This window comes from Sphaeramia orbicularis, chromosome 5 (assembly GCF_902148855.1).
Source record: "Sphaeramia orbicularis chromosome 5, fSphaOr1.1, whole genome shotgun sequence".
Classification (NCBI taxonomy): domain Eukaryota; kingdom Metazoa; phylum Chordata; class Actinopteri; order Kurtiformes; family Apogonidae; genus Sphaeramia; species Sphaeramia orbicularis.
This window is the reverse complement of record NC_043961.1, coordinates 53,314,886-53,336,993: the sequence shown is the minus strand read 5'-3', so window position 1 is coordinate 53,336,993 and position 22,108 is coordinate 53,314,886. Positions and strand designations below refer to the sequence as shown.

Below are 22,108 nucleotides of genomic sequence, written 5' to 3'. Positions count from 1 at the left end.
GGGCTGGTTTTGGCCCACGGGCCGCATGTTTGACACCCCTAGCGTAAAGCTATCAAGCATTGCCTCTTTATGTAAAGGGTCTGAACACTTCCATGGCTGACATAAATACAGATCTACTCACCACTTCCACGGTGCTGAAGACATGACAGAAGTGATGGCCGCTCTTCAGATCCTTGGTAATGTAAGCAAAAGTGCAGAGGTCATCTGGATCTTGTGCAGCGCACGAGATGTTCCTGATCTCATGTTCTGCAACTATGGTCTAATGGGAGGACAGTGAGAAAGCAAATGAGGAATAAATCATCCTTGGACACACTGCAAAAACTACTGTAGAATTAACACCAAAAATGTTGTAAAATTGCAACATAAAAAAACTGTAAGTGACAATACAATGCAAAGTTGTTTATTTGAAAAGATTTTTGTGTTAACAATTGAATCAAATATAGCTGTAGTTTTTACAGAAAGAGATTGTGAACAAAACCAGATTTGTATGTAGAAATGATGTATTTCTATTGTTTTTAGAAAATAAAACTGTACATTGAAAAAGAATGTGATGCCGTTTAAATTGCAAGACTATAATGTTGAAATAATGGCATATTTGCTTTTTTTTTTTTAATAAAAAAGTTATAAAAAAGTAAACATTTAACAATTTAACATGATAAATTTGTAAATTAATGGGTTGGTAGAGTTGGTAGAGCGGCTTGTCCAGTAACCAGAGGGTTGGTGGTGGGAATCCTGGCTCAGACTGTCAAAGTGTCCATGGAAGACACTGAACCCTAAATTGACCTGGTGGCTTTAGACACCATGAAGGTGTAGAAAATGCACTGAATAAGTGCAAACCATTTACCAGTTAAATCTACATGTTACTCTGTAAATATGTTTACAGTTGGATGTGTTTTTTACAGTATTGTTCTGGAAACCACAGCTGCCAGTTTTTTTCCATAAAAACATGATTTTTTTTTTACAGTGCACGGAGAGAGAGAGAGAGAGTGAACAGGCCTGTTTGGATTAAACAGATCAATAGACACAAAGAGCTGACTTTACCTTTGAGGCTGCATCAATGAACTTGACCCCTCTGTAGGTAATGGACAGAATGACAACTGGACCCTTTCTTGAATCCTTTGATTTCTGCAATCAGAGTTAAAACTGTGAGAGCAGAGTACATGTGCGACAACACAACTTTCACAAAGCTCATAAGCTTTTAGTGTTTTCCTCATTTGCTTGAACACATTTGCTTCGCTTCTGCCTCCATCATCATCATTCATTTATCCATTGTTGTGGAAATGTTCAACTGATAACCCACACAAAGAGGAGGAGAGAAAGTTAGAGTTAAAATAATAAATGCATTTATTGAGAAGTCAATCACAGAGAAACTCTGTAAGTGAAGTCTGATTAAACATAAGAATATTAAAGATTATATAGACCCAAAATCCAACCCCCCCATCGGTGACACCCAGATGACAACCCCATATGTAAATCATACCACTCCATACCAACCCTTCCCGTTCTGGGGGGAAGAGGTCATCTTGACCTCTTACCCCTAACCTTGTTTAAATTATATCTAGCGTGCAGGCGCCATCACCTCTCTGCACATCCAGACATTTAGGTGTTTGGGTTTTAACTCAAGGCAAGAACGCCGTTCCTGGGTCGGGGTGTTACAGAGTGGTAAACATCACACATAATCATATGAAATGAACAATGACTCAGCATTAAAAGAAGATGTACTAATTGTGTTTATTATATAGTTACATGGATGGTAGAGGGTTTCATTATTGGTACTAACAGCTGCAGTAGTAGTATAGCCACTGTTAGTACCTGTATTTGGGTATGCTATCTATCTATCTATCTATCTATCTATCTATCTATCTATCTATCTATCTATCTATCTATCTATCTATCTATCTATCTATCTATCTATCTATCTATCTATCTATCTATCTATCTATCTATCTATCTATTCATTTTTAACCCTTTCATGCATGAATTATGAGAACCTTAGTAAAGATTTTTTTTCTTGAGTGCTTTTATCCCTCCTTGCACATGAAGGAAAAACAATGCGATCAATTTTTTTTTCATGGAGTTACAAAACTGTTCATGCATTTAATTTTTGGAGTAAAGAAACGTGTGTTTAAAACCCAATATCAGAAAGTACAGAAGAGGATTAAAGCCACTGGAAAAAATAAAAATAAAAAATAAGGTCCAATATATATTTATTATTATTATTGTTATGAGAAAAAAGTCAGAATTCAGAAATTAAAGTCAGAATTCAGAGGGAAAAAAAGCAGAATTCTGAGTTTAAAGTCAGAATTCTGAGATTAAAGTCAGGATTCTGAGTTTAGTTAGAATTCCCAGGGAAAAAAAAAGTCAGAATTCTGAGTTTAAAGTCAGAATTCTGGCCCTAATCCTCTTTTGTAAGAAAGTAATATGAAAACAATGAAATAAAAAGATTTTTAATGCTGCTAATCTGATGTTTTCTCACATTTTAACATATTCTAATGCTAGTTGTTAATCACTTCATGGAGATAACATGCAAAAAACCCTTTGTGTCTAACAAAAAACAAGTAATTTACACTCAAACATGTTACATATAGCAACTGATTTACGCTTAAACATGTCAGTGCAGATCAGGTTTATCAAGAACAGCAAAGGTACAATAATGGTCTGAATGTCAGTGTATGGGATGGTGCATGAGCGTCCACTGTGTTGGCTGATATGGAACTAAAACAACAAAACCCATGAATATAAAAGAGAACAGCTGTAGAATAACTGTCTACTGTAGTGACCACTATGCATGAAAGGGTTAATCTACATTAATCGTGTTTCAATTTGCATGAGCAGACTCAAAAAAGAAGGGAATATATATGCACTTAACATGTTTATTAAACAGCTTCAACAGGTTCAACACTACAACTTGAAACAACTGTTCCATCTTGGGGGGTTTTTTGTTCTCAAATTCCCCATGGAGAGAGCTAACGTGCTGTTTAGCGTCTTCCATCTTTATTGGTTGGTTCTACTGCCTGTCACTACCGGATTAACTGCCCATTTGTGCATGCACGACAGTAACTCTACTTGGACAAACTGCCCGAAATGCCTTGCACAAGACATTGAGAGTCATTCTGTGCTGCAGATAGGTTAATTGCATTAAAATTTTTAATCAGATTAATCATGATGATGAAAATATCCGCATTAATGCGTTAATTTTGACAGCCCTAATATATGTATAAAATTTGATTGATTGATTGATTTGTCCATTCTGAGGATTCACTTTGAATTCATACCATCATTGAACACATTGAACACTCTGGACACAATTTGAATGAAAACACAGAAATAACTGAATCAGGGTTAAAATAAGTATATTTTTACATATGCAAAAATACTGACTTACTTCCCGACGGTTTGATCACAATCAAGGTGTACAAGTATATTTGCATCAGTTATTAATCAGTATTGCAAAAAGATATCCCCAAAATCATTCCCCAAAATGTTTCTTTGGCCATTTTATTACGAGATCTTGCAATCCTCCAAATTTGAAGAAAATCGGATAAAAACTGATAAAATGAGTGTGAAAACATGTGCACAATTTTATTGTTATAAGAGAGCAAAATTGTTGTCCATAATGTTTTGTAACACAATAAATAATTACTACTCAACTCCTGTGTCTTTTTTATTACAAAATACACACATCACATTGCTTTTAATTTATTGATAATTTTTGTTGAACAGCTGTTTGATTATCAATTCATATTTTCAGTATTAAGACAATCAACCACTTTGTTATGCAAACCCTTCTTTTACAGCCCTTTAATTGTAATAATAGAATGGGAACCTGTTATTTCAGTATTATTATGACTATATGCACAACTAGACAGATTTTGGTCTGCTCCCTGGCTGCAGAAAATTTGGTAACAATGTGGCAAACGGATGTTTACGTTGAACCGCATGTTTTCAATGGTGCGTTGTTCACCAAAATTCATGTAGTGTCCGTACACCAATATACTTCCATCAATAATATCGCATATATGCCTTATAGATATATTGTTATAACTTGTTCACAAATGGTTATTTACTCCTGTACCAGGAAGACTTAGTTAAAGATCTAACAGAGATGCGACCATGTGGTAAGCCAGATTTCCATTCCAATCCTGTAGAGTCTGTACACCATATCAAAATATGTGGGTCTAATTTTATTGTTTCTGTCAATATATGGAATTTTTCAGCACACATGCTTTGGACACGACATCTATGCAATAAACAATGCATGATTATCCTGAGTGCTGAAACATTCATATATATCTTTGTAGGCATTAAATATGGAGGCTATTAGGCTGGAGTGTCTGTACACGGAATAATTTCTGATTTGACAGGGGCAAGCCTGCGAAATTTTTAGTAGACACAAAAAGATACAAAAATATTTTGCACTTTAAAAGAGAAATATCAGACAAATAAAATGGCCTGTCTGATTTTTTGATAGAGCATTATTATTCTTTATCTATATGTGCACCCTTTCTGGTACCCTTGATTGTGATCAGGCCGAGAGTCTGCTTGCTGCTGTCTGACAAGTTTTGAAGTGCAATGTTTTTTAAGCATTTGACAGAAAAAATCTTTCACCAAGCCAATAGCATGAAAGGTCAACTGTTACATAAGTGGCCGGTTTTACTTTTCACATACGCATGCATCATTTCTTTAACAGTTAGGGTATATTATATCTCGACTGATGATGTGTCAAAGTGAGAACCTTAACATTTCTGAAATTTCCTTGTCAATACACAGGACAAATCAAAATAATGTAATTTAAGTGTTTAGGGATATCATCCAGATGACAGTATCAGCTGATATTTGCTGTTATCAGTGTATGAGCACGACACATTATCACCGGCGGCAGTGGCAGATATTTATGTTTTGTGTTACATTGAAGGCTTTTATCATACATTTGTATGTTTGTATCTGAGTTCATTCAAAGATAATGTGATGAAGGACTGAAACACTTTAAAATAGAAACTCATTTTTTATTTATAATGAAGATCTCTTTCTTTGATGGGGGGATGAATACCAGCAAAAACAATATAAAGATAGAAACAGAAAGTAATATTTGCAGTGGCATCAGCTATTGGCCAAAAATGTCCAGATAATAAAACATAAAATACGGTTATCAATATGAACCAGTTCAACCATTTATCATGTGAGCCAATTAATTCCTCCAAAGGTGATTTCAGTAGAGATAAAAACCTTTACTGCACTTTTTGCACTTTTGAGAGATTTTTTTTTTAATGACGTGTTCTTCACTCGGGTCTTCCTGTGCCCATGAACTGTCCTTGACATGGAAGACTTTTCTTCCAGACGGTGAAGAAATCCATCAAAATTCAGAAGTATTTCTTTTTAATTTACTCAACTGCATCATATTTTTCTAGTGTCATTCTTTTTGGCTGTCTGAGCCTTTTTTCCCATATCTTTCAAATTCAGAAATGCTGAATACTAAAATAAAAATAATAAAAAATGTAAAAGTAACCAAATGGAACTTACAGATGGAAATATTGAGAAAAAAAAAATAATCCACTGTTCAAAACTCCACACATGCACAGAGGTGACATCTTTTCTAAATGAATAAGGACTGAGAGCACATTAGAGATGAATAATTATGCAAGTCATTTCCATCAGCTGTGAATAAATATTTTCCTTTTGTTAAACACTGTTAATCCATTTAATTTTTTTGGTCTTTCGATGGGATCCGTGCTCAGTGTTTTGAAAAGCGGTGTGAAAAATGTTGTGAAGTGTTGACACATTTGCAAGATGCTGTGCTAAGAAGGTGATGATGAAGATCAAGTGGGTGCCAGTTTCATTAAGCGTATCTAAGCAGTTGAGAAAAACAGTAATGAGATAAAAGATATATGCAAATGTTCCCGCATGTTCTCAGGTTAGAAAAAGCCAGTTGTCGGCTGTGTTTTACAAAAAAAGGTGCAACATATTTTGCTTTTCTTATTAGATTTCTTATTTTTAAGGTCAAAGCACATATATGAAGAAAGGAATTTTATTTTTTAAAGTTGTTTGGTACTTACCCTAATTTTAGCACAGGCATCTTGTGTGGACTCAATCCCTCGTAGATCCCTGATAATCATTGATCCTAGATACTAAAATAAGAAATCAAAACACACCAAGGTTAGCTCAGTCTAGAAATAAACAAAAAGACCACATAACACAGGATACATGCAGGAATATGAAACCTATCTAGATAAAACAATGCTGTTTTTAGTATTGTATTTTTTTTTTTTTTTTATCTCCATCTATGTTGAACAAAGTCGAAGTGACATACAGTTGCCTCGTATCCACAGGAGTCCAAGATGAGTTTCTCGGGTTGGTGATGCCAGGCGGACACTGTGGCATAGGTAGCGGACTGGCTCGGAGGCCGGAGGTTTAGACGTGACTCTTTGTGTCTTTCACTATGTCTGTCCTGCAGAGATGTAAAAAACATAACCGCCTGGTGAATGCAGTAAAACTGGCAGCACATTTTTGCTTTTTTGTAACAATTAAAAAAAAAAAAAAATAGGACCAATGGCCCTGTATCTCACTGGCATTTTCAATTAAGAATCAATAATGAACAGTAACAGAAGCACTTATCTTAAGCCATAACTAGCCAAAAAAATAGTACTCTTAGCACTAACTTGTACTGTTCCTTCTACAGTCTTCAGTGTTGAAAAGAGTTGGAAATTGTTGCCTCTCCATCTGTTCTCATAGTCTGTTGTTTTTATTAACTATAGTATATTATTTAAAAAGAAACATGATAATTCAGGGGAACAAACTATTTTGTGACAGCCAGGTAATGCAGCCTTTTCATATGTGATTGTCTGCTGTATGAATGGTTCACATATATACATCTGTAGTTAGGAAAATCAAAGGTTTCATTATAATTTTAACCCATAAAGACCCAAACATCCACTGGTAACCAAAATAATTTACTGATATAAAGAGTTGATCCATTAATCCTATCGATACATGTAAAAAATTGGTGTAAAATGCAGTTATTCATCTTTTCATGGTCATCTGATATGACCCATTTGGACATTCAGAGGTTCCGTAGTTACCGGGGAAACACTGTCATCTTCTACAGCATTGATTCACCAGTAGAGCCCATGGAGTTGGATCAATGACAGTGGATGGAAACGCTTGGTTTATATTCAGTTAATGACATATTTGACTGAAAAAGTCCCTTTTTCTTCAGTTTTGTCTTTGTCTGTTTTTGATATAATAACCCTCAACTTTAATTTGAGCTTTTATGAACATCTACATGGTGAGTTAATGAAATACAGGAAAATATATAATTTTAACAAAAAAAAAAGCAAAATACAGCACATAATATTACAATAAATGGAGATAAATTACTTAAGAAAGGTTGAAAATAGCGAAAAATGTATTTAGGAACTGCCAGAAAATTAGCTCTGAGTCTTTATGGGTTAAAATTAGACTTCTTTTGTAGATTGAAAATGTATCTGAAATTGTAATGCAAATACAAAGATGTATGGGTTGTATAAATTCTAAAAAATCTAAATGAACAATAAGTTAAAAAAAAAAAAAAATCAATAATGAGTTAAATTTGTGAGGTTGTCAGGTTCTGTCGCTATGTTAGAGTCATGTGATGTTGATGCACGAGATCAATCTCCCAATAGAAGTGGGTGGTATTTTCAGTGGGTGGTATTTTCAGTGGAGGATATTGATATCTCTAACCATTTCCATGTTATAAGACAAATTTATTTTAATATTTCAAAAATTCGTCAAAAATTCAAAAATCTAAATTTCTCAAAACTGTGAACAAACTTTGTAGATATTGTCCCAAGGAAGCTACATAAAAAATTTGAAATGAATCCAACCAGTAGTTTCAGAGAAGAGGATATTTGAAGAAATTGCTGATGAAGATGACTGCAAATTCGATGACAAAGACGACAAAGACGACAAAGACGACGACGAAGACAACAACCGAAGACGACGATGACAAAGATGACGTCGGCAAAGAAAACAGAAAAGATAATGACAAAGACGACAATGACAAAGAAGACGGCACAAAAGACAACGACGAAGACAACGAAGTCGACGAAGATGACGATGACAAAAACGACGGCGACAAAGATAAAGACTAAGACAACAACAAAGACGATGACGAAGACGATGACACCAAAGAGTTCGTAGATATTGTCCCAAGGAAGCTACATAAAAAATTTGAAATGAATCCAACCAGCAGTTTTGGAGAAGATGCTTGAAGAAATTGCTAAAGAAGACAACGGCGAAGACAATGACAAAGACGACAAAGACGATGACGAAGACAACAGCCGAAGAAGATGACGACAAACACGATGACAATGACAAAGATGACGCTGACAAAGAAAACAGCAAAGATAATGACGAAGACAACAATGACGCAGACGACAATGACAAAGAAGACGACAAAGACAACGAAGTCGACGAAGATGACGATGACAAACACGATGGCGACAAAGAAAAAGAAGACAACAACAAAGACGATGATGAAGATGACGACAACAAAGACGATGACAACGAAGATGACCACAAAGATGATGACAATGATAATGACAACAAAGACGACCACGACGACACAGCGCCTTCACAATAGCTCATGTCCTATCAGCCGGCGAGCTAAAGGATCGATGTCTATAAAGCTTTGCTGTTTTCTCAGAGACACTATAACAGAACACAGCATTACATGTCTACAAACAACACACACTCACCTTTGACTGAGATACACCAGTGAGCTAATGTCAGTCAAAGGTGGAGGGTAAAAGACTTCTGACAGCTGTACATTAGTGTGAAGGCATTCACAGTTTGCTTGCTCAGCACTTATATAATATAAATCCTGTGATCTGCTGTAATTCTTATAAATATTCATGCACTAGGTTGGGCCTCAGGTCAATGTGGGCTGTGCTCAGCATTTTCATAAATCACTTGTCAGAGTGAGACATACTAATTACAAGCATCCACTAAGCATTTGAGGAAATGAAGAATATTGATTTTCCTTATCATAGACCCTAGTGCTGAAGCCGACCAATTCGTCTCTTATGTGTAGATGCTCCTCCGTGTTTTCTTTTTGACCTCAGTGAGTCAGACAACAAGACATGCCAGCAGTGTTTGACTGTGTATATGCCATGGTCTGACCTTTAGCAAAAGGTAAAATTTGATCACTGAGTCATTCTGAGTTTGTTGGCTCCAAGAAGAGCTTGTGAAAATCAGGGAAGCAAATAAGAACTGGATTTGTGACGTCAAGTGAAGATATATTTAAATATTTTCAGAGACAGCACGTCTAACTGACTGACACTGCTTACATTTCAAAGTCCAGCTGAAGACAACTGTATCTCTCCTAACAGCAGAAGAAAAAATGAAAAGCGTTTTGTTTTTGTCTTTCTACTGCAGGTTTTTACTGAATTCATGAGGGACATTTGAACAGCTTTATTATTAGAGGGAGAAGTACTGGACAATAACAGGCTTTTGGAATAAAAGATAGTGTGAAGTTGAAATTTAATTTAAAACCTATTAAATCAGCTACTAGTTACAGAACCAATAATTTAAGGTTTTGCTTGAAAGAGATTCATCTAATGACAAGTTAATGCTGCTCAAAGAGTTTATGCAGCACACATCCAGTAGGTGATTTCTTATTTTTTAACAAGGAGATGGCACATCACGAACACACACACACACACACACACACCGCAGCAAAACACACCATGAAGATCCCGTGGGTAACATTTCAAGAAGTCCTATATAAAGTAAATAAGCAGATTGTGACCAAATCAATACCCCAAACCATCTCCGACAGTGGCCGTGCAAAACAGTGTTTATTTAGTCCATTCTGGGATTTCCGCTTAAGAGGTTATTAACTTTAGGGTAATGTACCTAAAACTGGAAAAAGAATTAGAGGAAGTCTGTTCTGTGAACAAGCGCCACAGTGGACAACAACCCACTGCTTATGTCGATATAAATGACAAATTCTAAAGTAACAAAAACGCAGTAATTCATATTCTCCCATGATTACACACATTATTATTATTATTATTATTATTATTATTATTATTATTATTATTATTATTATTATTATTATCATCATTATTACTATTACTATTATTATTATTATTATTATTATTATTATTATCATCATTATTACTATTACTATTATTATTATTATTATTATTATTATTATTATTATTATATTTCAGATCCTCCTACATCTTGACAAATCTTACACACTTAACGCTCAACCATAACTGTGGAATTTCAGATTTGTAATCTTCCTTCTCTTCCTGCTAACCTTGTCTTTTATCACTGTGTACTGAAGTAGTGACTAAATACATCATTACATTTAATGCAGCAGGCTGAGTTTATTCCATTTACTCACCTTTTCCAGGTTATATTGCATGAAATTTAGTCATTTTGCTAACAAGGAAGATGGCATGCCTCCCTGGTCCCCTCTCAAATCTCAACTGTAAATAAAACTATGTTAATTTAAATCATATTATCAGTTTTAATGGTGAGTTAGTTAAACATACTGGCTAACTTTCATTATGTGCAGTGTACAGTCCATTTATTATTTCTATCTATTTTATAAAAGGGAAGTGGACTCTGTCTGTGTGTCTCAGGCATCACACAAAATCCGTACAGAGCTGACTGCTGCAGTTTGGCATACTTACGTATTTTTGGTCAAGAAAGAGACTAGCAAAAACGGCAAGTTGATAGGACCAATATTTTGGGAGATATTAGCAATTTTGGAATACAATCGCCGTACAATCATGGTGCTATGCCCAGAATCATAGAATTATCATTGAAGCGGGTTACCTAGCAACAGATAAACAATAGGGCCACGTTGCCATGGTGTCAAATGTCATGTGCAGAAACAGACATGCCAGCTGAGAGGTTATTCAACTGAAAATGCCAGTGGAATTTACCAAGAAAGTAGAGAAAGTAAAGGAATGAACTGGATCAAAGGATCTAGATGTGCTAGTATCAGTAGGTTGGTCTAATGTTACTGTGATAAACTCACGGATCTGAGTCAAGTGTCAAAATGTGACCCTGGAAAGTAAAAGTTTGAACTTTTTTACATTAAATAATGGTCTTGATTAGAAACAGCATAATGCAACAGTTTTTTCAGACACATTTTGTTTTGTTTCTCATGGAATGTCCTTTGCAGTGGACAGAATTGTATTTATTTATTTTTTAAGTAAAGCTGTGTCCCCTACAGAGGACAAAAATGCATTGCTGGGTCCCAGGAGGATATGTGTCCAGCTCAGTGCAACATCCTCTTTCTTTTACTCCTGAAATCATGTAAACAAAGCTGTGATTCCCCTGAAGATTTTACGATCCCGTGAAGAGAGTGTAACTCACAACAGAGCGCGGCCTCTCACTATAGGATCGCAGAGAAACGCTACAATCCTGGTCGACTCCTCTCCGTCTCCGGTCGGACTCAGTCAGCGGCAGTAGCATGTCCATGGAGCGACTGGTGTAGGGGTCCATCTGACTAAGGGGAGACGTGGTCTGGGACAGCAGGTCGTGGAACTGTCGCACACAAACACACAAAGGCCATCATTTGAGAGCATTGTGTGTCTGTGTCTATGTGTTGGAACATGGGCTGGCTTCCCTGATCTACATCCAAGCTTAATCCTCAACAATGGAGCTTCTTGCATGGAGATTTTCAATTCTTTTTAGCTCTGTTTAATCTGCCTGGGAAATCAGCCCTGAGTATTTAACTGTTGTGAACATAATGATATTGAAGAATCTCATTCCAAAATTAGACATCCGCTGCCGAAAGATCCATTTTTCTCACAAAATCATGTTGGCGTAGAAACACAGCTCTGCATGTAACGCTGCTTAACTTCCATCTTAAGCTCTATTTTAATTATTGTTCCGTAAGAAAAGTCAACATGCTGTAAACATCAACAGCTGCGGAAATATCTGGGATTATAAGAAGCAAAAAAAACCCCCAAAAGTATCTTCCAGAGACATTAGTGACATGGTGAGGTTATTTTTAGAGAATATGCTGAACTTCCTTCCTAATTGGGCGACTGAGCAGACGCAATCTATTAACCGAATTATCATTGGCACTATGTTTCTGCATTTCAGCAGTTAAATAGTCTGATTCACACTCTTGGTGCTGTGAGGAGCTTCAAAAAAAAAAAAAAAAAAGACAAGAAAAAACATCCTATCTTTACTGCAACACAGCTTTACTGAAAAACATCAGCTGCATCTTTGATTCTGCTGTTTGTTTGTGTTTTCAGAAAACGCAGACATTAAATCAGCTCCACCTACCAAAGAGCTAACAATGAAGTTCCCATAATAAATGGACTCTATCAATTTCTGCATCACCGGTCTTCTTACCATAATTGGGGAGAGACGACGGGACTTTGTTGGAGCCTCTTCGTAGGGTCTCTCTGCTAGAGAGGCAATGATCCTTTTCCTGTGGCCCAGGGGACCGATCTTAATAACCTGGAAAGGACGGCATCAGAGCACAGAATGAAGGAGACTTTTCAGAGAGTTGTCACATCAATATCTCATATACAATAATTTACCCACACTGAGCTAATAGAGATACCCAAAATACACTGACATAGAGTTTGGTGGCGTACACCCATCACTGGCAAGCATCCATGGGCAAACAGAAATGACTCTCGTCAATAATTTAGCTTCAATCTGTTCTGCCCTAAGCTTAAAATACAGCACAATCTCCTTCTGAGGACACTTCATAATTCAAGCTCCATTTTAGGACATATTTCTAAAATAACAGAAGACAATGTTGATGATTTATAACACAATACATAGTAATATGCAAATAGGCAACAGACACTGATTTGTAGGTGGCATAAAAACACATTTAAAAAAAAAAAAAAAGAACATTTTATAACTCAGTCCACAGTATCTTTGTCACCATTACAACTTACCTGGCTAAAATCCTCAGCTGAAGAACTATAGGTTAATTTTATGTAGCTAAAACTCATTATCTTAATTCTGCATATTTGCATAATTGGCTATTAACATTCATGCTCATCCACTAAAGGTGGATGTCAAGTGATTAATGTTACATTTGCAATTATGTTGCTGGTACAAAATATTGTATCACAGGCTCATATGGCATTTCGTCTCAAGGCTTCAATTATTCATCCAGTGATAGTCAGAGGAAGAACTGGTTTCTGCTCTGGATTTCTGGTGTTGTTTGCATTATTGTTGTGCACAAAATCCCACAGAGACAAGTATGCATGAGGTGTGAGAAATAAGAGAAATTTTAAATAGTAATAAAGGGCCTTGGGACTGTATGGGAATGTAAACCAGCTCGTAGATCATCTGGATGCTCGATACTATTTGCTGTAAGAGGAGGATGTAGAGAGTGTAATGGGCAAAACGAGCTCTGCCAAGACGCTCAGAGGCAGCTCTGCGACTGCACACTGAAAGTAATGTGCTCTGCTCTCACACCCATCCTTCTGTACTGCATCACAGTCTGCTGGACACCATCGCCTAAACACTGCATATACAATATGTTTGGCTGCTACTGCAGCTGTGGCTGCTTTCTGCCATTTTGCCATCACACTCTGTTAATCACAGCAGATATGCAGCTATAGGAGGTAAAATATGCTTACTGTAAACTCCCTCCTATGCTGCTCCTACACTGCCTTCTGTAATGCCGGTGGACTAAATACAGTTTGTTTTTACTGCCTGGTTCTGGGCAGACCTGCTTCGCCTCACAGTTTTGGACAATCCAGTTCACAAATACATCTGCGAAGTTGTTGTTTGTCAGAAATTCGGAAGAAAGAAAATATGAAAGTCATCCTGTGATTAAAAGCATTATTGTTATGTATCATTTAGTCTAAAATGTGATCAGAACAGATCAATAAATGACATTTTTGTGTTACTCCTTCATTACTGCTGCTAAACTAAGTGATGGGTTATAGTCAACGAATTAATGGGTGTTAATTACGTAATAAGTAACAATGAGACATTTTTATGTTTTCAAACCCAGACAGAATAGCTCCAGCCTTGTTGTAGGTTCTGTCATAGATTCTGAATAAACAAAACTAAACAAAAACGTTATAAGCAACTTACTAACATTATTTAAGCCTGAATTTTATTGTAGTTAAGTAGTTATAGTTGTAGTACAATGGCATATATTGAGTTTAATTTAAGGTTATAATAGTTCTGGATTTTTCATTATAGTTTAGTTTTATTTAGTTTAGACTTTTTTTTCTCTAATTCAGTTAGTTTTAATTCGTTTTTAGAGCAGGTTTGCTAGTTTTTATTAGTTTTCTTTTTTTTTTTGTAAATGCTTAGTTTTAGTTTAGTTTTGGTATCAATTTTAGTTTTGTTGTATCTTTTATCTTCTTCACCATCATATTCAAATAAATCCCATAAAGGACTCTGAATTCTCCAAACATTAGCCTCCATGTTTCCAGGTAGAGTGGGGACGAGAAGACGACTGTAAACGACAAGTGACGAGAAGTGACAGACCGTGAAGCGCCGCATGGTGGTGCTAGCTAAAATTGCTAGAGCGAAATAAATCGATTTTGTATCAATCTGACACTGACAAAGACAAAAACGAAGGGAATTTTATCCATAATTTTCACACGTTTTAGTTAGTTTTGTAAGCACACAATACAGTTTCAGTTAGTTACCGTTTTTTCTTTTAAATATAGTTTTTATTTATTTCAGTTAACGAAAATGTTTTTTTCAATTCTAGTTTTCGTCACTTCGTTAGTTTTAGTTAACGATAATAACCTTGGTTTAATTAACTTAGTTAAACCTTTATTAAGTTTTTAAGATCATCTTTGTTTCTTAATTAAGCCTGATATGTAGTTAATTAAAGTTATTAATTAGATAGTGAGGTGGTGCTAGGACTACCTTACTGGGCCTAGTTCTACCTGATCACATGAACAGTTATACTTTTGATCAGAGCTAATGTCAAAACAATCCTTTATTCGAGATAATGGACCCTTTATTAAATGAAGAGCAACTGGCAAAAAATGTCTTAAGGATAAATTTGAATCCACCTTTAGACATTTCTATTCAAAGTCTTAACACAAGGTTTTTGACTTGGCTTCATCAGACTTCTCCAAACAAACTCTTCTATGTGACCACTTGACTGTGAGTTTCTGTCATCCCTTAAACTCTGTGGATATTTCTCTAGATCGGCCTGTGTTTTTTTGCTTCTCATTTCCTGTGCAAGGGTAACATTAATCAGATTAGTTGTGATTATTGTACCAGGCATTACATTCAATTTTGTATTAAGATCAGTTCAAGCAAAGATCCATTTTCATAAGAAATAAAGATTAGAGAAAGTCAGAAAAAATAACCCTGAACCTAATCCTCTCTTTTCTTCGGCATTTTTATCATCTACAAAAACCTTCAGATTTATCGTGAGACCTGATGAGGAAAACACCGCTGTAACCTTAACACACACACACAGAGACACACAAATGAACACATGTTCAGCCAAACTGACACATGCTTCTCTACAGCCAATACAGCAGTTTAACCCAGAGAAAATTAGCGCTCCTTTGTAATCGCAAATGATCATTAAATGTTACACTACTTCCATAAAGATTAAACCAAATTACAAATGTCCCTGTCATCAGTCACAACACTGCTCCTAATTTACATTTTATCGGTTTCTTATCTACTAATTACTCTGTAATTTTCAGAAAACGTTTCTGCTATAGTTTTATGCAAATGCTTCCATTACTGAGCATGTGTCTGTTATTTGAACACTTTAATTTAAATGTTCTTTGTCCTCAAATGTAGAGCTTTCATCTGGGTGACTTTAATGTTAAAAGTGATTACAGAATATTTGATAGATACCTGTAGCTATAAACAAAGTCACCTGTCTTTGTCACAATGAAAAACAACAAGTATCAACTAGAAGAGGCCAAAACCCCCCACAGGCATCTAAACATGCAATGATACTCATAGTATAATATTATTCATATTTTCCTTTATAATGTTATATTTTTCCACTGTACCTATAAGCAAGTACCGGTAGGAACCAGCAAGTATTTTATGTTAGCTCAGAAAAATGTCCACAGTAAATATTAGAACATTACTCATAGGTTGTATTATGCAGCCTTCCCCAATAGGTTATTTTAAAAAATTATATGTGCAAAAAAAAAATCCAAACTTTTCATACATTGACAATCTCCAGCTCCCACAGGTTTTTCACACACTCCAGAGTGCGGTAGCCACTTGAGAGAAAGTTGGGCAGGTATTCATGCAGACCAAGGCCATCCAGCCAGGAGGCAAGAGATGTGCTGCCATCACAACCCAGAGCTTTCACCTAAAGCAGTAAAAAAAAAGAAAAAAAAAAAGGCAAACATGAAGGAACAAATACTGTAGTTATTGTTCCAAGACTTTCTAGTTTCTCTGGAGTCATATATCCTTTGATTTAAAAGTACTTTCTATTATTCAGCATTAAAGCAGTCATTACAACAGAGTTTTTCAACAAGGTTTTCACATTTTCATACATCATCCTGACTCTGAATTCATTCCAAATGTTTTCTTTGGTTTGCGATACTTCTGTCACAGTATTTATGTTATGCCTAAAAGTTAGATGTTGGTATTTCATTATATTATATTATATTATATTTCATCTGATATACACTGTTGCCCATTAAGTTAGAATAAAATATTTTTTACCAATTCTCATGAAATTTTTGTGACAATGTGATTTATTTTTGACGGATAAAGTGTAACTAGTATATAATCACATTATTGATGTGTATGAATAGGAATAAAAAGAGAAATGTGTCTGAAAACAAAATTATTCCAACTTTATGTGCAACAGTGTACTTAAAATCTCACCTTTATGTGAAGTTCCTGGGTAGAAGACACCACATGTGCAAATTACTGAGATGCACGCACTTATGCTAAATGAAAATCTTATATTCTGAGATACACTAAATAAAAAAAATGCAAAATACAGACCAAAAAGTAGCCTTCCCAAAACATACAGAACGGTAATTCCAAACTGAGCAATCCTAAACCAAAACACTTATAGTTAACAATAATGGTTTGTCTTTATGATATTAATCAAGTCAATGCACTACTTAAAAGATTTTGTAATAAAAATGTGAGATATAGATTAATGAGATGAGCTGCTTTTAATAAATTTAATAAATGACATGCCCTTAAACCTGTATTAATAAACCAATATTATTTTGGTTCTTGTTCTTTATATTTAATTTAAAAGCTGCCATTTCAGCACTGATAACCTACAGGCCGACAACATAACATTTAAGTTCATCCATAATAGCTTTTCCATTCTAGTTATTTTTTGGCTTATTCACCACTTTTACGATCCTTTTCTTTCTACCTAAGGCAATATCTGTCACTGCGCTACCTCAGTGTTGAGGTTGTGTCGTGATGTTAAGTACCTTAGGCAAGCTGCGTGCCGCATGGAGGATTTTCTTTCTGTGTCCTGGGTCAGTGATCCCAATGTCTCTGAGATCCTGGTCCTCCATCACGTTACTTCCCTACAACATATGCACAAAAACAAGATAGACGCACACAAATAAACACATTCACACACAGACGTTCGCCATCACATACACGCATACGCATGCAAACAATCACACGCATATGCAAGCAGAAACACGCACAAAGACAAAATACAATATGGACATAGAATAGTACAATACAATAAATAAATCAGCAATATGTTATACGGTACAAAAATCTAATAAATAAATAATGTCACACTTAACAGATGCAGATTTAAACAGAAAATTCCTAAACGTATGCTGACTTATGACATGTGAGAACAGATAGGTGACTAGACGTATAATGACATATTGAGTGTAACTAACAGCCATGACACAACTGTAGCTCTACAAACACACACAGACGCATAAATGTGTGCAGAAACACACAACAAACACACATTATGCAGAATATGCACATCCCTTACACAAGCAGTAACACCAGAGTGGGAGGACAATGAAGTCAAATAAATTGTGCATGCCAAGAGTAATCAATCTGATCTAGTGCGACTCCAAGGGAACAAAGCCTTCATAACTGCAGCAGCGTCTACAGGATGCTTATGTGCTGTGTTTCACTCAGGGAAACTAAACAGTCCGAGAAGAAACAAAAATATTCCACTACGGTTTGTAGCAAAGCCTTAATTTAGAACGCTTAGATACAATGAGCAATAATCGTTGACTGACAAGCTTGTCTATTTGACGTCGCAGATTCATTTGCTTTGTCATCTTATTCCAGTTTATAGGCAGAAATAAAGATACAAGGAGAACCTTGGAAATGTGGAGCTAAGCATTTTTCCCTGTGGACTACTGCAGATTGATTCTTCCTGGCCAAGAATGTTAAAATGTTCTGTAGTCTTTACTCAATCTGCTCTCACCGGATTGGTTTCAGAGCACAATGCAGCAGTATTCAGAGGCTTGTATCAGGGTGCAGTTGGGAGATTACTCACTGATTGCTAGAATAAAGGTCAAAATGAAGCGGGGTCTGATGTAAGGGAGGCCCAAAATAGATTTTCACTTTTATTAACACAGTTTGAAGTTTGATGATGCCTCGGGAGACTCTGCAACTTATTATTTCATGCTGCATTTGAAACATGTGATGGGAATGTATGGTTCAGTTCTTACATAGCTTATGAGCTGTGATAGTTTGATGTAATCTAACACGACTTGCAGACGTAGCCATGGTAGTCCTTCATCTCACTAAATGCACTCAGTTAATGCAACAGTGAATTAGGATTGCTCTGTCGCTCTGCCCTACAGTGGAATTGTTTAGAAAATCAAATTCTGTTACATTTTCAAAAGTCTGCAGGCATAACAATAATCTGGCAATGAAAAAAAGAGGTAACTCATGTGTTACAATATGTATGTTCAGTTCCACATTATAGCATTGGAGAAAGAAGAGGGCTGCAGAAACTGATGAAATATTAAAGCAGGGTAGATGTGATGTAAATGCATTATGGGGAAATTCAGTTGTCCTGTTGCCAACTCTTCAGAGCCAAACATTAGTTTGGACAGTAGAACAACAAAGCATAATGCAACGAAAGAAAAAAAAATACAAGAATAATGCTGAATATTATTTCTACTGTAAGTGAAATGTGTGGGCATGAAGGCCAAGAGAAGAAAAGCTACAGGCGCCCCACTTCTGGTACCATGAAAGAAGCACAAAATGATAATCATCGTGTAAAAATTATGAGAATGGGCACACAGCTGTTCATAATTTATGATCCCTCAAAAGCTGCATCTCAGAGCAATCATCACATGCAGAGAGCCTTGCCGACTCATGTGAGCGCCTGCTCTTTTGCTCTGGTGGGCGGGCCCAAGGAAACTTTCCAAGCAGCATTATGTATCCTCAGCTGTGACGGTCGCGTTACGTGAGGAAAGTACGGCTGGCACGTTTCAATTTCTGCCATCGTGCTTTCAGACTGAAGCGGATCTTTGTGAGCTCACAAACAATGCAAGGAGTTTGACTTCCATGAATGAGATTCTGCTTTACCAATTTCCTTCAGTCTTATTTTCAGCGCGGAAACATATTTCCATTTCATATTTATTTTTCAATACGGTCTCACTTACTAAACATATTCAGTTATAAAGCTGAATGAATAGTGAGCCACAGCGCTCTGCCCTCCACTGACCCGTCTACTCCCCTCTGCAATGAATCCCGCAAACAACTTCTGACGTTCGCGTTCAGCATAAACTTAGATTGATCACATCCAAAGCAAGTCTGGCAGAATCTAAAAGGGCACAATATTAAACATTCACAATGTCTGTCTGACTACTCTGACCTTTCCCTTGTTTGCATCCTCCACATCCTTATAAATACCCATGGATAATTTGCCCTGTGAAGCTAATGATTTATCTCCTTGATGCATCAAGTCCAGCAGACACATTAGTCGAGCCCTTAACATGAACATCCGAATGCCTAATGATCCATCAGCATCATCAGCCTCATCAGCATCATCATCATCCCCATCGTATTATGTCTCTTTAGCGACTGTATGGATTGTTGTACTATACAGTTGTGTTGGATGATGTAATTATATAAACTGGGTGATGATGAAAACCCGCCAGCTGGTTTTTACAACAGACTGAACATAAAGTAATGTATGGTTTTTACAATGCAGTTTTTACATGCATAAGGGCTGAACTATTAATCAAGATGTTATCAAACTCACAATATGGCCAAGTGCAATATTCAAGTCAGAGAAGCTGCTTTCTGACGTAAGTAAAATATATCACAACATATCATTATAAATGAAGCATTCTGGTGTTACAGAGATGCCCCGGTCTACAAATAACACTGTTAAATGATGTGAGGGAACATGCTTTTTAGTCAAACACACATCATAATTTCTTTTTTTTACTTCCAGTGAAAATGCAAAACTCGCCATGCTTCTTGAAATGATGACATCACAATTTAATGAGGTTTCTGGCAATCTGTTCAGCCCAGTTATGAAGTAGTTTATATGCTTGTGTGTTGTCATATAGGGCAATGTTACAAATCAGCTTGTAGAAGCCAATAATGTAATAACAGCCGATAACGTAATAACAGCCGATAATGTAATAAATTTGCCATTTTTAAAATGTAATAATGTGCCAATAATGTAATATCTGGCCAATAACGTAATAAAAGTCCTGAACCGATAACATAATAACTTTTGGCCAATAATGTTATAACTTAATGGCTGGTTATTACGTTATTGGCCAGGTAAAAAAAAAAAAAAATTCTTTGCAAATGTAATAACTGAGCCAACAGTGTAATAAATTATAATGTTATTGGCCAAAAGTTATTATGTTATCGGTTCAGGACTTTTATTACATTATCGGCCAGATATTACGTTACTGGCCTATTACATTTTAAACATGGCAAATTTGTTATGTTATCGGCCGTTATTACATTATCGGTTGTTATTATATTATTGGCTTCTACACAGCTTTCTTAATTTTCTTAGTACAAGACGAGTAAAATTCTAAAACACTTGGATCTCATGTGTGACACAACACAAAGTAACAGCAAATCATTATATTTACATTCTGTGATTACTTGATTCCTGTATATTTACACTTTTTCTGGACATAAAATGATTAATACAGGACAAGAGGGTAAAATACACATGCAAACCATCTACTGGGTCTAAGTTTTATACTGATATCCTCATGGTTAAGTGTTCACCTTCCTAACTCTGTCACACTAAGGTATTATTACTACAATTAGATTACTGCAAGTTACAAAATAAAAAGTCTGATAACAATACTAATGATGAACAGAGAAGAAAAAACAGAAAAGCAATTATCCTGCTACTAGTTTAACAGATACATTAGCGAATGTTCTTTTTTAATATAAGGCTGAAACATTTTTATAAGGATCCTTTCACATATGTGTCCATCTTAAGACCACAATACAAACAGTCTGCAGCTGTAAAATTAATATAAATTTGATTGATGAGTACTAACATTTGGCATTTCTGCCCAGAAATACCTTATTTATCAACAACTCCTGTCTACACAATGCAGTAAGCACATACAGTGTATAAATTTGTCTCGCTTTTATCCATATTTTCGACCATTACTTAAGCATGACTGTGTACTATGACTCTGCACAGGCTTGGTGTCACCTCATAAACAACATCCATCTGTGCCTAAAGCATATATTTATACAGGACGGTTCATGTGATCTACCACTACAAAGCGGCCTCACGCCTTACTGGAGATAAAAACATATCGGATGAAGCTGCACCTGAACTGTAATGCTTTGTGAATACAACCACTTTTCCTCTGAGCTTAGTGGTTTCACTTAACTGTACTCAGCTGTGACAAACTGACGTAACATATAGCCCAGAGTGTTAATGCAGCTCTGTCGTCTGAGAAATGTCCGCATTTACCCTTTGGGCCTGCTTATTTACAGAGTACAACCATGTATTTCAGAGAAACATAACAGGAGGATTGAAACGTAATGGTTTTTTCTACGTTGATTGCCACATGCAATATCAAGTTTCCTTGCAATTCTTTACAGGAAACACGATAACCCTTTTAGTCAGATTGTGGACATCCTTTGAGTTACTACGGCACTGAATTTATCAATATATAATCCCCACAGTAAGACAGAGGTGTTT

General features: G+C 35.9%; 1 protein-coding gene across 4 annotated transcripts in view; it reads right to left on the bottom strand.

Moving 5' to 3' along the window:
• anks1ab (ankyrin repeat and sterile alpha motif domain containing 1Ab) overlaps positions 1-22,108 on the bottom strand; it is an 81,190-nt gene that overhangs the window by 24,462 nt on the left and 34,620 nt on the right. For all 4 annotated transcript variants that reach the window (XM_030133685.1, XM_030133686.1, XM_030133688.1 and 1 more), the window contains 8 exons: positions 17,397-17,495; positions 16,154-16,300; positions 12,364-12,471; positions 11,374-11,544; positions 6,308-6,445; positions 6,054-6,125; positions 1,042-1,125; positions 122-259 (listed from right to left, as the gene is read on the bottom strand). In XM_030133685.1, coding sequence (XP_029989545.1) covers positions 122-259; positions 1,042-1,125; positions 6,054-6,125; positions 6,308-6,445; positions 11,374-11,544; positions 12,364-12,471; positions 16,154-16,300; positions 17,397-17,495 — 957 coding nt within the window. The remainder of the gene's footprint in view (positions 1-121; positions 260-1,041; positions 1,126-6,053; positions 6,126-6,307; positions 6,446-11,373; positions 11,545-12,363; positions 12,472-16,153; positions 16,301-17,396; positions 17,496-22,108) is intronic.